Genomic DNA, 17010 nt, shown 5'->3' with positions numbered 1-17010 from the left:
ACCACTTGCTGCACGACAAACACACACCCATACACACTCACACATTACATTACTCAACTGCGGGCATATGTGTGAGCTTTTTTGTCCGCATGATCAAGCAATACCCAAGTTTTAGCCCAAAGCAAACAGCCCTGTTTAAGATGCAAAGGATACAACAGAGCAGGTATTAGAGGGAGGATATGAACTGGTGGAACTAATAAGCCTCAAGCTCGATTGCCCTCTCTCTCTATTTTTTCTTTTTTTTTTTTTGCTCTCCCTTCCTTCCCTTGTAGCCAATTTATTAAAAGTCAGCTTATCTTTCAAGGTGTTTGATCGGGGGAATGAGAAGAGGGGATTGCAAATAGAGAGAAAAGGCCATGAAACAATTTCATTTCATGAAACTATCTCTTAAGAGTCACAGAACCTCATAATCAAACTGGAAGCTGTCATTAAACAGTCAGTACAAATATGTACAGTCCTCACTTCCCTTCATAAGATATGTATAAAACAAAGCTGCTGAGTGTTTCACATACAATCTGAACAAACAGATAAATCCTGCTGCCACTCCAGCTGCCATTCAGACTGACACTATCAAAGTGGACATGTTTGAAAAACTCATAGTGCAGAGAATCACTGTAAATATACAGTGAATGTAAGCGATCTGTTTTTTGTTCAAACTGGCAGCGACTTTGGACCTAAACTTACTCAGTCTTTCATGAAAGTGGCACCATTATGTCCTCTGTACATATAAAGTAACACCAGGTACAAACACACAGTCTAAAGTAGAATAATGTTTGGAAAGTCCTTCAGATTAAATGACAGAATACACTGTTCGTATGACCTCTAGAATGTCATGGTCTCGGGTTTTGTTCAGGCACTTTAATTTATATTTACCCTTTTTTCCCTTTGCTTCCGCTGGCTCGGTGCGGAGAGGCGGGGCCGTCGGCTCGGGGGCGAGGCACACGAGACGCACCTGCAGCTCATCGGCAATTAGCCGGCTTCTTATGCTCCACTCACACTCATTCCTGTGCCAGACTATTCCTCAGTCCAGCCGTGGACACTCGTGTCTCTCGTTCTCGAGCTTTTCTCTAGCCTATCGTATCAGTAGTGTGTAATTTGAAGGTATCTGTGACATCCGCCAGTTTTTGCATAGGGCGTGTTTTCTGTTACAAGCTTTCGTAAGTCTTGTCTCTCCCTTTTGGAGTTTTTCTGTTTGTTTGTATACTTTGAGTTTTTCCCCTCGTGGTGATTTTTGGTTGTACTTTGTTTTCTAATAAATCCCTGATTTGTGACTCTGCATTTTTGGGTTCTGGCCTTGATTTAACACACGTAACATAGAACAACACAATAAAGTATTTTCTGATCTGACGCCACTATCGGTGCCTCCCAACATTAAAAATAAAACCTGCTTTATAACGACACAGAGCTATGCTTGTATTTTGGTTATGTTTAGCCACAGAGAGGGAAAGATTGCGATTCGGGCTAAAATGACTATGATGTCATGGTAACAACAATAAACAAGTTGTTACGATTATGGAGAGATAACCTGACTTCCGCCAAAATGGCCCCAGCAACTAACAGTCTTTGTGACTCTCTGAACATATAATCTATGATGATATACATGTTACTGTAAGTTACACGCCTACCATGTCAGCTGATCCTTTTGTGGTGCCCGAAAACATTTGCAGATCAGTGTCTGACCCTGAAGATGACATTTTCTGGCAGCAGTCAAGACAGCATGTTAACACCTACAGGAGTGTTACCCTTGTGCCTATAACTCACACACAGAATTTGCCATTTGACTGGGTATCGTAACAGACACCTTGTGAATGTCTATACTAAAATTTGATAAGTGCTGCCCACCATTTGGTTGGCTGAAATTAAGTATTAAAGGCTAACACTATGGGCACATTAAGAGGCAAAAATCAAGTTCCTGATATGCTGCTGACTTTGTGATAATGACACCTTTCATGGATGTAAATGCTCATAACATAATATTTTTCTCTGCGCTCTTCAGATTTCCTAAAAAGATGTGCTGATTTTATCCAAATAAAAATGTGCCTTTAATGCAATTTCTGTCATCCAACTCCATCCTTGCCTTTGAAAAATGAAACACCTATCATTCTCAAATTTACTTGACAACTCTCTTTTAGGCATGTCTTTATCTATTTATGTATTTACTACAGTACAATGCCCCTGGTGATTATGCCCTCTGCATCTTCCATCCGGCAACTGCACGGCTCGTTCCTGCTCCGCTTGTTTTCAGCGTCACGCTCCAGCATTGAGTCAAAGTTAATCGGCTTTATTGTGCGCCTTTATTGCGCTGCAGAGCTTGGCAGTGAGCAAAAAAGATAATGTGTGTTTATGAGCTCCAATCTTCTAAATTTGTATGAGATGGCTTAATTGGGGCAATATCTTAGCGAAATCTTGTAGTGGTTTAGCTCCCAAGGGAACACAGTGCATTCTGCATGACTGTGAGATATTTTGGACAGCAAGGAGAGCTTCTGCAGAGATGGTTGAGGTTACGGGGAGAAAAAAAAAACAAAAAACACCTGCTTGGATTGAAATGTTAACAAATTTTTCATTCCAGTTCCCAAGGTGCCAGTTCACACAGTGCTGAAGGAACTTTTAATTACATTCACAACTGGCAGCAGAATGACTAATGAGAATTTTAGGCTTTGTGGATCATTGCCATTATTTCTGAATCCACCCCTAATTGTACGCAGCTACTCCATCAGTGTCTGAGCTCAGCTTGTATGTGAGTCCAGTATACTTATGTGAACATGTGGGTTGTTTCGATCCTTTAGGGTACGCTCTGGGTAAAAAGCTAATAGAGCATATGGTAAGTATCCCTATTTAAAGATTCCTTCCAAGTGTGCTGTTGGCTGCTGAGCACAGTTTCAGGAGTCATGTGGTTACAAACATTTCAAAAAGGAGGATGCAAATAAAGTCAGGGCTGTTTTGAGGCGTAAACCAACATAAAATCAGCTCCCATGCTAGATTTTACTCTGCCTTTAAAGCTTGAAATGAACGTTAACATAAATGTATCACAGGCATCGCATCATATGTCAGGATTTTTTTCAGGGCTTCTCAGAATATGATCATTTAAATCATGATAACTAGCTGGAGGTCAAGCTTTCAAGTTTGTGTTACAAAAATGAGTTTGACAAACATCTAGTGGATTCAGTGTTTCTCTCACCAAACCAACACGACAGACTCAGTCTGGCACCATGCACCACTGTCACCATGGCAACGCCTTTTCTTCCTATCTCTCACTGCCATGTAACCACCTTGCACCTGTCTGGAGCACGTCTTGGGAAGGTCTTATCTGGTTTTGACTTTGTCACTCTTCACTAGGCAGCAGGGGGGGAACTGAATTCACAACAACTGAAAAGCTGCAAACACAAACAAGCTTTTCAAGACAGACATGTTTTTCTTCTGCTGACAATTTGTGAAGCCACAGAGGAAAACGCAGTGAGAGTTGGGTAGTGGTAGGAATATAGAAGTATATCAGGTTTTACACCTGGGTTCTTGGCATGAAAGAAGCACTTTAAGATTGGCATGTCATTCCTGGCATGCAAGATATATTTTATCACCAAGTTCTTATGAAAAAAGAAAATATATGGGTGCAACAGGATGCCCCTCACACTAAGCACGGCAAGCCAAGGTGCGGAGCTAGCTAGCTACAGCTGATCTGTCAGCAGCAGTTGACGCCCCTTCAGCTGACATAATAATGGTTGTCAGATAGAAAAGAGATTTTGTCTACCTCTGCCTGAAAGCAGGGATTTTTTGTTTAAAAGTAAAATAAAAAGAAGAAGAAAATTTGAGTGAAAAATTTGTCAGCTGCATAGGTGCAGAGCAAAAATGAAGCATGCGGCTCAGCCAACATTTCCACCATGTCCAAGTGTGTCTGTAACAGGTACCAACACCCTCTTAATTTCCTCTTAATCAGTCTTCACGCTCTATGTCTTTGTCCCTGTTTCGATTAGCCTTTCTGAGAAAAAACAAGGCACCTCTGTGATCAGATACAGTTTGGGAACTGAGCTTCATTCTGTTTAGTTCTTTTAGCACAACGAGGACCTGTGAGGAAAAGTGCTTTTCTTTGCTCTTCGAGTCCAGAGGGCCTCATCAAACTTCAGGTACACTTAGAGGACAGGTGGAGGTACAGACTGTTTCATAAATCTCTCATAAACCCTGATTTGCTGACAACACTAGGGCCTCGAATTCTTGGAGAGTAATGCGAAAATAACTATTTCCACATTATTCCCAAATGACATGAAACTCCCTGACTGGCTTTAACATCGTATTGTGTGTGTGTGTGTGTGTGTGTGTGTGTGTGTGTGTGTGTGTGTGTGTGTGTGTGTGTGTGTGTGTGTGTGTCTTTATAAATATTTTTGGAAGCGTACTGTACTTTGTGTTACTGAGGTACCGTTATATTTTTGGAAAGAAGGAAGAAAGGAGTAGCTCATTTCGCTCCTCTCTGTCTTCACTCTGTCCAGATCTCTTTGAGATCATTCATTTCACTTTGAGTTTCATTGCAGGTAATCATGGCAAAACAAAACACAAAACCTGATATGAAATTTAATTAGACTCACGTAAGCACAAAAGAATGAAAAAGCAGTGGGTACTCACACATTGAAGAGGTTGAGGCCAATGCGGTAGAGGCGTTTTCGCATAACATCAGTGGACAGCGTGGGCGATTTACAGCTCGCGGGGTTCTCACAGTGGTAGCGTGGTAGGCTGAGGATCATGGCCTGCAGTGCTTCCTTGGACGAGGCCTCAGATGTGGAGCGTGCCTCTGTCGACGTGCTGCTGCTGCTCATCTGCTCTGAGCTGTTGTCTGCTGTCTCTGAGCCACACCTCTTGACCTCCAGCGGCTCTACCACAGGCGAACTCCCCAGCAGTACGGCCTCCTGTGGTGGAGGAGCGTGAGGGGATTCTGTGGGCGGTGGTGCCACCATCACAACCTCCTCTGGGCTTTGAGGGGCAGCCATCTTATCCAGAGGGGTTAGGGGAGGTTGCTCGTATTCCCCCAGCTCTTCCTCACTGGGAGGAGGTGCAGGGAATTCAACATCCTGCTCGTCTCTGTCTATATCTGATTCTGGGGGTGGTGGGGGTTCCTGTGGGGGGGGTGGAAGTTCTTGTGGGGGTGGTGGAGGTTCTTGTGTGAGAGGCGGGGGACTGATAGGTTCAGCTGGGACCTCTGCAGCAGGAGGAGGGGGGTCTTGTGAGGGGACAGAAGGAATAGAGGCTGGAGTGGAGTTTGTTGTTGTGGAAGTCGTTGGGACGGTGGTGTACGCTCCTTCTTGTTGGACACAGCTGCCGAGGGTGACAGAAGTGGATGACTCCAAGACTGAGGATGAAACACGGAAGTTCTGGCTGTCGATCTGCACCGTCACATCCCGGAACGCCATCATCAGCTTGCTTGCGCTTCTCGACAGGTCGCTTGGGTCCACTGGGCCTTGAGGAATCGCTGACTCTCCCACACCACCTCCTTCTCCTCTACCTCCTACCCCCGTTGCTGCTGCTGCTGCTGCCGCTGCTGCACTGAAGGTGTCGGCACTGAACTGATAGGTGCCGCCTTCTTGCAGTGAACACATGGTCTTCAGGCTCCAGTTGCTGAGTGCATCGTCTATGGACTTTGCAAGTGACTGGACCTGTTCAGTGAATGAGTCCTCCAGGTCGGTCAGGGTGCTACCAACGGTGGCAGGCAGAGATGGTGAGCGCACCAATGGGATGCCTGCCAAGTTGCAGCCTTCAGCCAGGGCCCGTTCAGCAGAAAAACCTTCCGTGTTTTGCACACGGACCTTGCGCAGGGAGATGCGTCGAGGAAGGCGACTCTCAAGTAGCGAATTGCGGATCTTCTCAAAGTTCTTGCTGAGCTGGTACTGGCGGAAGGCGGTCTGTATCTTGCAGGCAGCACGGCGGGAGATGAGGTGGCCACCGTATTTGAGCTCTAACATTTCGATCTAACAAATAGAAAACAGAAGGATACAGAGGGAAAAATGAATTGCTGAGTTTTCTTTTGGAGTTTATATAAAAACAGATAACAATCTCTCAGATAATCTGCAATTGCTGGTAAAAAAAAAAAAAAATAACTCAATTATATGACAGTTATGACTAGATAATGATTAGAAATGGCAAAAGCTACACAGGGTTCACACAATGGTCAAAGAGGGTTCTTCACCTGTGACTCCCTTAATCCCCTGTATCACAGACACTTATTTGTGGAGAGGGAGCATGCAAGCCATGTCACTACCAGTGTTCAAACATTTTGAATGCTGTCCAGAGGTGAATGGAAGATGAATACAGTATATGAGTTAAATAGCAGTGCGGAAAACCAGCTGGCATGTGGGTGGGAAATGAATGAGCTGGACGTGAAAAGAGGAATGGGATAATTGTGGTGGGAAAAGAAAAATAACTGAAAATCCCAGGAGATGTGAGGGGCTGTAAAGCCCACTTTTTGGAGGGAGTAGGCAAAATTCAAATATTCAAGTACTCCAAATTCAAATAATAGTATCCTCAGATGGTTCAGTAATTCTATTTTGCAAGCTTGCTTTGCAATGTGTGTACTGAAACTACCTACGGTTTAGTCAAAGCCACAGTTTGAGAGAGAGAACACAGCAAAGGCTGACTCATGGCATTTGGACAAACTGTTCATTTCCTCAGCAAATACAACTCATAATCTCTGCGAATTCCATAGAGAGGTCCTCCACACAACTTTAAATTGTCTGAAACTGAACAAGTCATTAATCTTGCCTGTGAAAAATTGCTCAAATACTGTGGGAAATAGATAGAGATGTAATATAGCCATCCTCATCTGGCAGCCGCTCAAACACTAGATGAGACCTCTTTGAGTTTCCCAGAACAATCACGGTGTGGGTATCTTTGGAAGTGCCCAGAAAGAGCTCTTATCTTAAGTCACTCTGAAATCCTATTCATTCAGACTAAATGAATAGAATTCTGTTTCTGTTCTAACTTTATCAAGGGCACAAGTGTGGAGGGGGATTCAGCTTTGAAAGAATGGCAGTGTCACGTTCTGTCATTTTACAAATATGAATAAATGTACACATTCTACATACTGCATTGAAAGTGCGAGTTATAATAACAATGCATTTAATTCTAGGGAACAGAAAACCCTGCCGTTCACTCCCTCAGTGTTTTCTTTAGAAGTGGGCCTCTTGTATCACAGTAATGTGTACATGAGGATTAATTTAAAAACATCCCTCCTGTAAAGTCAAATGCAATTGAACCAATGGTTACTGTGGCCACGAAGGATCAAAATGTGACTTTCGGCCGCTAATCTCCTTTCGCTTTAGTCCTGGACAAAGTCACCCAACCACCTCGTACAGCCCTCTGATATGCTGTAATGCCCGAGGGTTTGCAATTTCTGATAAGTGGTTAGTTCAACAAGATGCAGCCTCTGCCGTTGTCACTGGAGGAATGGAATCACATACAAAGCTCTTTAGAAAAGTGGAATGACACCAAAAATCCATCTTATCTACTCCATTTACATTTCACTGCAGAGCCTCTGCGAGCAAAGTGAGACGTACTGAGAATATTAAGGTGGTTTCTGAATAGGATGCTGCTTTGGAGCTCTACTGTATCTGCTGATGGCGACTTCTCAGTCGCTGTCGACTCTTGCAGACTGGTCGAACTCAGCCTGAATATTCATCACTTTTTAATCTGGATCATTCTGTGACTGCGCTGTGTGCACTCTTAGAATGACAAGGTTACCTTATCGCCATGACTGCACTCCAAAATAGACCTTGTGAGGGTTTTTTTGAAGTCAGACGCAGCAGTAATATGATTGACCTCATTACTCAGAAAGGTGTCCCTCATCAAAACAAATTCTGCAAAGAGTTCCACTGCAGAGGTGCCCTTGAGTGTGAGAAAGGGCCGTCAGTGTGGCTGCGTTTGATTAGATGTGGCAGTCGAGCTTGTTTGTTTTGCCTTCTGCGTAAGCCGGGTCGGGGATGATGAATAAAGCATTTGGGTCACGTTGTTTTCTTTATCAGAGTGTGTATCTGATACACTTTGCCATTCAAATGGAATTACAGCCACCAGGACGAGTTGGGACATGATGACGGAGGAATGAGTCATGGAGAGGAGGAAGAACGCAAGAAAAGCAGACAGGATTTGATGCCAGATAGCGTAATTATCAATGTTTTCGTAACACAGAACAGCACTCCTGCCTTCATTAGCAGTTTCATTTTGACTAACCACCAGGGAGTGCAGAAAAACCACAGCAGGACCAGACAACCAGGCTCATTATATAGCTGACTTTAGCTACTCTGTCCATGACAAGCTATTCTGACATTACCTTTAAGACCTTCTGAAGTTTATGTGTTCTAAGGTGAGAGAGAACATGCATTGTACACATCCAACAAAGAAGGAAGAGCTCAGACACATTGCATTCTTCCTCACAGGTCAGTTTCAACTCCGTGGAATTTGTTAGTAGCTACGCGGAGACGGTGTGCACTTGTGGCTTGTAAGAGCCCAATGAAACTGTCCATAGCTATCAAGTTTTAAGGTTCTGCCTTTTAAATATTTAAGCCCTGAAGGAAACAGTTGCTACAAAGTTCCTGTATGCCAAAATCTTTTTTTTTTTTTTTTTTTTGGGGGGGGGGGGGGGGGGGGGGCACCTGGTGAATATTTCCTCCGTTTGCTCTGTTTTTAGTCTCTACCAACGCCTGAGGGAAATATCTGACTCTTTAGCTGCTAAATGCTCCACTGTGTTCACCAGCTAGTCACTGCGTCTGTCTGCTGTTTGGTGCTGAGCATGTAGCGTACAGTTTGAAAAGCTTTTTCACTGAAGACAGCTGCCTGCTGTGGCCAAAAGCGGCACTATGAGAGCAGTGAGAATGAACCAGAACAGTAAAGTTGTTGGGCAGACAGCCAAAAATTGAATTCAAGGTAACGCCCAGTGAGCTGTTTTAAACTCTAAGTCCCAAATCTGCTTTTCTTTATGTAGCGCTTTATACTGCATCTGATGGTGGTACAATTGCAATGAAGTTCACTCACTGTTCAGGAGTTAATTTCAGTCAGCCAACTCACATGGAATAACTGATTATTCAAATGAAGAACATGTACAGCATTAATGTTTGGCGTCTTGGCTCTGATGATCACTTCCCACGAAGAAACTTTGAGCTCAGCTCAGCAGGGAGTGGGGTGAGCGACGATACTTCCCCCACAAGGGGAAAGCTAAACACAGCACGCAGCAGCATAGCTTTCGGCTGACAGCTTAAATACACCACCATGATAAAAAGAGTGTATTGGATATGTGTTGGTGTGAGAGGAGTGTGTCATATGAGAGATTCGGCAGACTTGCATTGGGCTGCCTGAACTGGCTTGCAGGCTTTGCTTCATTTTAGCAATAATAGTAATATTTCAGGAATGATTATTGTGTTAATACCATGATATTTAATGCCACAATACTTGTAGCATGGACATTTGATACAGGCACATCCCTGGTTGGGACTCGACCACTGTAAAGAGAGCTGAGCATCTGTGATACATGTAAAAACAACGGGAAATAGCAAAAAGATGGATGAACAGAATGCTGAAGAAACAAGAAAAAAACAAGTCACTCGGGGTGAGGAGAGGGTAAGATATAGAAAGAGGCGCTGAGACAGATGACCGTGCCAAGAGTAGCACTGCTGAAAATCCCCCCCATTAGCCGACTGTCAGTTCTACCTCTGATCACTTCACTAAGCGCTGATGGAGAGAGATTATTCTGGAGACGCAGAGATAACGGTGATGGCACTGCTCTGTTCCACCAGGGTCTCTAAATCGATTCTGATGGGCAGATCAGTACCATGCTGACCTCATGTTCCCCTCTGAATGAGGGGGAGGCGAGGGGTAAGGTAGAAAACAAACCAGTGCAAAGTGGCAGTATACAGATCTACATTTAAGCAGAACTGGCAACACACTACTGACAGGATATGTAGTGTGTTGTATATATAGTAATATTTAAAGTCAAGAAACTAACAAGGAGCAAAAAGGGGGGTTAATATTATGATCACACTGGAATAGAAATATGAGCTCAGCCATTTCAAATATTTTTGAGTTGCAGGAGCAAAGGCTGATTTTGAGCATCAGATAGTGATGGTGGCTTGAAATATGGCACTTTCTCTGTCCTATATATGAAATATTAATACACAGAGGCTTTGGAAAAGCAGCGTGTTTCAGTTTGGAAATGTTTGTGCATCAAATGGAAATGTGTCTCTGAAAGAAAGGTCAACCAAAAGTGCAATATGCAGACTGTTTTCTTTTTTGTGACTTCGAGGGGCAGATATTGCTATTTAGAATCATGTTCTGTCATTATTATGTCCTTCCCCAAATATAACCTGTCATTACATGTCTGCCTTATCACCTTCTGCTGAGCAAAGGGTGAAGCTGTTGACACACACATTTTACTTGTGACATTTGCATCTGCAGTCTTGTAATTTAGAGAACCCAATACCCATTAAATTCTACCAAATTTAGGTTTAGGTTCCCAGAGTGCTGCACACTGGCTGCCCAGAAATTACATTTTATTCAAGACAGTAGTTTGTGGTGAAAAGCTTTTCTCTTCTTTGTTACTGAGTCAAATAGCAACATGTAGTTATTAAAATTATCATGTACTCTAGAGATGTGGTAAATACAGAACTGGATCCAACAGATGGACTTAGCTCTGTCTGAGAGTGACATAATCCCCCTACCAGCACCTCTAAAGCTCGCTGATTTGCACGTTATATCTCGATTCTGTATTTTCCAAAATTTCCTTTCAAAGAAAAATCAATGCCACAGGGGTATGGCAACGTTGCCGTGTTTTTGATTTTTTTAGATGAACTGGATTATTAGAAAATCTGAAGACCACGATTATTTTCTTCACTCATGAAACCTTGATGTTTTGGAAATACACGGTTTTTACAGGACAGAAACAATATGCTAGATATGCTTAACTTTAAAATGGTAAAATTGTGACATTAAATACAGCCCTATCTATTATTTTGTGAATTTAGCCATAAATCATTCACCATCAGAGTTCACGGCTCTCCCCTTAAATATGCAAGAAAAGACGGATGTGCATAAGTAAAACAGCAGATAATCAGATCTCCCGTGCTTCAGAAATAAGGGGCAAAATGCAAAAGCCATGATTATTAGCTTTCATGCTCATGCACCCTGTCTTACAGCACAGAAACATCTGCATGATTAATGAGATGATTATATAACAGCAAAACTGGGACACAACTAATGCTGACTGTATTACAAAAGGAGGATGACAATAAAAGACTGGATGTCATCAGAAGAGGGTGATCCGTTAAGCTGATTCATCCTTGACCAAAGTCAGTTACAGAAAAATGTTAGCGGTTACGAAAACCATAATGTGATGCAGACAAAAAAATGATAAAAAATTGGATTATATTGACTCCTGTCAGTCAAACAGAAAGCTGAGGGCTCATTAGAGTGGCAAAAAACTATGAGATGACACATTTTCACTGTTCTCAGCAGTGATTGAGCAAAGCCATCACATTAGCTAATTGTCTGATATTTCTTATATTTCACTTGCTCATTTAATTAGAGTGAATACGAACCACCAAATTTAACATTTTTATGGAGATGTATGGAGATGCCTTTTCATGGGCATCACAATTAGTCGACTCAAGCAGAGATTAGCAGCGATTACAGAGCAGGAGCAGTCTGCTCTCATTAACTATCACTACATCACCCTGTAAAACAAACAGCTTCGCAGTCAGCAAAGACTAAACCTGCATCACTTTTCCAAGATCTCTCCATTTGAGGAGCAACTTTTTAGTCAATTTGTCAGCGCTGTATAAACAGGGGAAAACGTGTTGTCCTCCTAAGGCTTTGGCTGAGAGAGTTCAAACAGACTCAGAGTAAATGAAAGATAGCAAACGAGTCTGAGGAACACTGAGTCCTTTAAAAACCATTTAAAAGGAATTCGAATTATTGCAAAATGATTTAAGCTGACGTTAAGACTAATCTGCATGACACTGGTGGTAGTGGGTTTGTGGACTGCAAATTTTTCAGTGTTTGAGCTGTGTTAGGGATATAAGCTACTTTTTCCTTCCCCATCATGGCCTGCTTCAGCTCAAACCAAGTGACAAATTAGTGTACTGGTGCAATAAAAATGGACTAAAGCTAATTCAGACAGAAAGGGAAGCTAATTTTTGCCTTGTGTTGTTTTTGGGAATGTAACCACAGGACCATGACATACAGAGCAAGAAAGTCAGCAGATAGAGGAAGTGGGGTAGACGGATGGGTCGAACAAACACAGTGTGACGTGCATGGACTCTTGTTAACAGCGTGCCCTGTTTTATTTTGTAGTAATCTCCTTATGCGTTTCTCTACTTCCTGTCTTTGCTCCATTTCCATTTGGGGCGTTGTTTGGGAATGACGTGTTGTTTTTTAACTACTGATGAACATTTAATATTATTTTGGAAACTCTGACATCCTAGAAATTCAGCATCTTAGAAGATAAATCAAAATTCATATTTCTAAATGCAAATTTACAGGGATAACTTTTTGATTTTCATAAGAGGTCAACGAGTATACTGACTCTAGCTGTTTCTTATTAATCTCAAGCATGTAAATTTGTAAATTTTGTACGTGTTGTTTATCTCAGTAAAGAAGACGGTGATGCACAAACTTGCTATTGGCATGTAAATTACATTTCATTTACCAGCTTTCTACTATAAGGTATGAAATAAAATTTAAACCAGTTTTGAAAAAAAAAAAGGAGTTCAAACGCTGAAGCTGCAATGAGTTAACGCTCAGATATTTTGTCATGAGATTCTTCCACAGCAATCAAGGTATCGCCCCGCAGATCCAATTACCCTGACATTGATCTGTAGATGCATCAAGCTCCTGCACCCCCAACTGTACAGACAGAAGATCAATCGAGCTGATCGCGTATCTCCAGCATTGTTGACAGGCAGATAGTGGAACAGGGAGACTTAAAGATGTGAGATTAAAAGAGTGAGAATGGAGGTGAGTGGGAGACACAGGTTAGGAGCTGAGGTTTAAAAAACCTTTAGTCTTGTACAGAGAAGCAACGGGGGAGGAAATGAAGTCAAATCAGAGTGAAAATGGAGCTGACAGAGAGTGAAATAATGCAACTATCTCACTCAAATACATTAGTTTCAGTGGCCAATTGCTTGGAAGATGGATTTTAGTAAACATCCGCCATAATGCATCAGTAGTTAATCTTGTAATTTTATATGTTTTCTTCCTGTTCACTGAATTTAAACAATTATTGACACAGAAGGACCCAATCCAAATGGCTCTGACAGTGTCACCTCTGAATAGATTCATCTTCACAGTCTATGGAGGGTGCCCTGAGGCTTAACACCGAGTGACTATGTTTACCAATTGCTATTGGTTATTGATTAAGGATGGTCAAGTATGCCACACCACAATTACAGTGACAGCAATTGAAGTGAAGATTTCGGGGAGGGAGGTCAACAATCTCTGTGCCTCATAAAACCAATTAATCCAAAAACTTTCACAAATAGCCAAAAAAAAAAAAAAATGCTTAAACTAATGAATATATGCATTGTGATTAGTCTTCAATGTCTTGTTTTGTCGAATCAACAGTCCATAATTCAAACATAATCAGTTTACAATGTTATAAAACAGAGAAAAGCTGCAAATCCATACTGTTGAGGAGCTGTAATTTGGAAAAGTTTGGCAAAAATCACTTAAACTGGTACTCCAACTAGTACAACACCTCCATGAAGTTGGGGGACTCGGATGAGACTAGCATAAAAAAATATGGGTCAAAATCAAAGCAGCAGACGTAAGATATCCTAACTTTTAGTCCCTCGTATGAGTCAAGTGCCAACAAACACTGGATCCTACATTTCCCATGATCCAACTTAACAACATCTTTTATACAACTCCTAAATGCTTACTCCTGTCAAACCCCACACTTCAAGTTTCTAATGCAAACTGGTAAAAAATTGTAGGTCTCAAGCCCAGGCCAAGATGACCCTGATGACATCATGATGACATCATTAGGGTTATGTCTTCCAACTTTGGGAAGCTTCCTTTCAGAAGCAAAAAAGGCAAAATTAAGTTACACGGGCTGTGTAAACAGTTGTATAGTGATGAGTAAACTGAACTGCATATGTAAAATTGGTGGACTGGCCCTTTAAACTGCAGCTGCAGAAAACTGATCAGAAGCCCCATAAATTAGACCCAAACGCTGCTGCCTTACCTGGACGAAGATCCATGGACTGAAGAATGTTGGTTAGATGGATGATAATGAATACAGATGGGAAATGTTGGATGGCTCTTGAAATGGAGATGATTATGTAATGATTTCCAAGCCCCTGATGAACAGCATGATAAAACACAAACATGAGAACATGGAAATGCATGTTTAAATACAGTCACAGTTCAGAGACATATCAGTTTTGACAAAATTGGTTTAACTGGCTGCAATAAGATGGGATCAGATAGCAGTCACATGATTTTTCTCCATGGAAATGGGGGGCTTTTCATCGTCCAGAGTATCGCATAAAGCAGCAGAGGAAAGACAAATTAAAAAGGTTTTCATTCATGCAGATACAAATGCAACATGTTTGCACATTGTCTTTATTTTATATCCTGATGTGTGTGTGTGCGTGTGCATCTTTGTCAAAACAATACAGTGTATAAAAGACCTGAATTTTAAACTGAATGTACACGCGTCACTCGACTTTCAGTAAATTACAACACAGCAGTGAAATATTTGGCCATATATTATAAAGTACTCTCAGAAAACATACTGTTACAATCCAGATTTGGTGAAAGACGAAACCATGTGAGGATGTTGATGAGATGATGACATGGCAATGACAATGATGGTTCATGATGATGAAGAAAAGGAAGCTCATCATTAGTTGATACAGTTTGGAAAGTCTGCCGACAGGAATCAATACGAGTGACAAACAAAAAGAAAAACGTCATCAAACGCCAGCTTTTCCAAACCAAAGGTCCGCCTCGTCAGACAAAAAGCTAAACATCACAAACATGTCAGACCACAAGACGTACAATACACACAAGCCAGAGTTACTGTACCTGCCGCCCTCCCACTCCCACTCACCCAAACAACACAACAACCCTCACCCCCTCCCCCGTCCCCAACACAACCCTACCTGCTTATTTTTGAGGTCAAGCGAGAGTTCATAGTCGGAGGTGGCGGAGTGCGAGCCGGCCCCGTTACGCTGCACCCTCAAGGGCGAGGCCGTGTGGTGCAGGCTGGCTCTCCTCCCTGCCCCACCTCCTTTCGCTCCTCCCCCTTCCTCCTCCTCCTCCTCTTCCTGTGCTGCCTCGGCCTCACGCCGCTCGGCCTGTGCCTCCTCTCCCTCTTGCTTTCTCTCTTTCTCCGTAATTTCTTCGGTCTTGTCCTTCTCTTGCTCCCCTCCTGTCTGCTCCTCTCTGCAAGGTGAAGGGACTTTAGGGGTGTCCAGTGTTGCTTCCTCGCTCTGAGTCTCAACTTGGGGCTGAGGCTCAGGCTCAGGCTCAGGCTCAGGCTCAGGCTCAGGCTCAGGCTCGGGCTCAGGCTCCAGCTCGGGCTCCAGCTCGGGCTCCAGCTCGGGCTCCGGCGCAGGCTGGGGTTTCGGTTCAGGTTCTGGCTGAGGTTTGGTTTCGGGGGGCTGAGTCTGTCGTTGGGGCTCCGACTGGGGCTGCGGCTGTGGTGGATGAGTCTGTGGCTGAGCCTCTTGCTGCTGTTGCTGGGGCTGTGGTTGTGACTCGACCTCACTCTGCAGTTCCCCCTCTCCTCCCTTCCCTTCCTCCCCCAAAGATGAGTCTGGAGAAAGGTCATCGCTGCAGAAAGGAGGAGAAAATGCAGAGTGAGGTTGCTGCTGCATCCGTGGTGAGCTCTGACCTCTTCTCCAGGCTGCCTGGGTTAGTGGTAAGAAGATGACCTTTTTTTTTTGCATGATCTCACTCAATCTGCTACCAACTGTGTGCAGGGCCAGCTTATCTGTCTACCTGGTCTGTTCTGTCTGCCTCTCCTGTCTGTCTAGACACTGACAGACAGTGAAACGGACTAAAAACGCACAGCATAGAACAGCTGACAAAACCACAGTGTGCAAGAGTGAAGACAAGATCAAAAGCGATTATTTATTTCAGAAATCTTCAGAGGAGGAAATGTGAAAAACAAGAACGTTGACACACATCCAACACACACACAGACATGGGGGATAGTCATGCAGCTAATACGAATGTCTCCACGCCTTTTAGACTATGTGTGCTTGTATGTGTGAATGCTTGCATGTAAGAGTGTTAGTGTGGGAGGGAGGTGGCTCTTTATGGTGTAATAACGAGAAGTGCAACGTGTAACACGGGGGTGAGATTCTGTGTTTGGTTTGATCTGTTTCTGTCAGAAAAACATGGGTTAGCATCTCCTTTCTTAGTCTCGTGTCTCAGTGTCTTTTCTTCCTTTTAAATGTGACGGCCTTGATTTTAATAATTTCTTTTTTGGTCTCTGGCTTTCTGTGATGAAGTCATACATGCACTGAATAAATAGTAGTAGCCCAGCAGTCGTCTGTCATGCTGGTGTTAGCAGTGACAGACTGGAGCAAATTATCTGAACATCTTTCAGCCACAAGCTACGTAAATAATAGACACCAAAACATGAAACCTCACACCTCGTGTCTTTTTGTTCCCATTTCTGTCAAATTAGCCTAATATGTCTATCAAAGGCAAACCCACAGTAAACTGAAAGCTGTTCTTGGTCCACTTGGAGCACATGCATGGTTTTGGTCTCTTTTGAAATGTAACGCTCTGAAGTTTTATCCCCAGCAGTCAATATTACTGTAAGTGCTACTGGCATTGAGTAATACAAGTTTGAACACACTGAAGTAAAAGGATTTTATTTCCTCTTGAATACATTTTTACATTATGATTTTTTTCCCCCTTATTAGCTGGAAAACCCAATGGGACCACAGCATGAAGCCTTACCCTAGTCCAAATACAAATGGATAATATTACCAAAGAAAAATGAATATTTTATATAAGAATTTCTAATGGTGT

General features: G+C 42.8%; 1 protein-coding gene across 5 annotated transcripts in view; it reads right to left on the bottom strand.

Annotated features, from left to right (window-relative positions):
- iqsec3a (IQ motif and Sec7 domain ArfGEF 3a) overlaps positions 1–17010 on the bottom strand; it is a 98478-nt gene that overhangs the window by 34374 nt on the left and 47094 nt on the right. For 2 of the 5 annotated variants that reach the window (XM_070992209.1, XM_070992210.1), the window contains exons 3-4: positions 15126–15798; positions 4612–5948 (exon numbers count right to left, since the gene is read on the bottom strand). In XM_070992209.1, the coding sequence (XP_070848310.1) occupies positions 4612–5948; positions 15126–15798 (2010 nt within the window). Of the gene's footprint in view, positions 1–4611; positions 5949–14203; positions 14416–15125; positions 15799–17010 lie in introns of those variants that run through there. The other 3 variants (XM_070992213.1, XM_070992211.1, XM_070992212.1) reach the window with 2 other exon arrangements.

This window comes from Chaetodon trifascialis, chromosome 22, assembly GCF_039877785.1.
Source record: "Chaetodon trifascialis isolate fChaTrf1 chromosome 22, fChaTrf1.hap1, whole genome shotgun sequence".
NCBI lineage: Eukaryota > Metazoa > Chordata > Actinopteri > Chaetodontiformes > Chaetodontidae > Chaetodon > Chaetodon trifascialis.
This window is presented reverse-complemented; position numbering and strand designations above follow the sequence as displayed.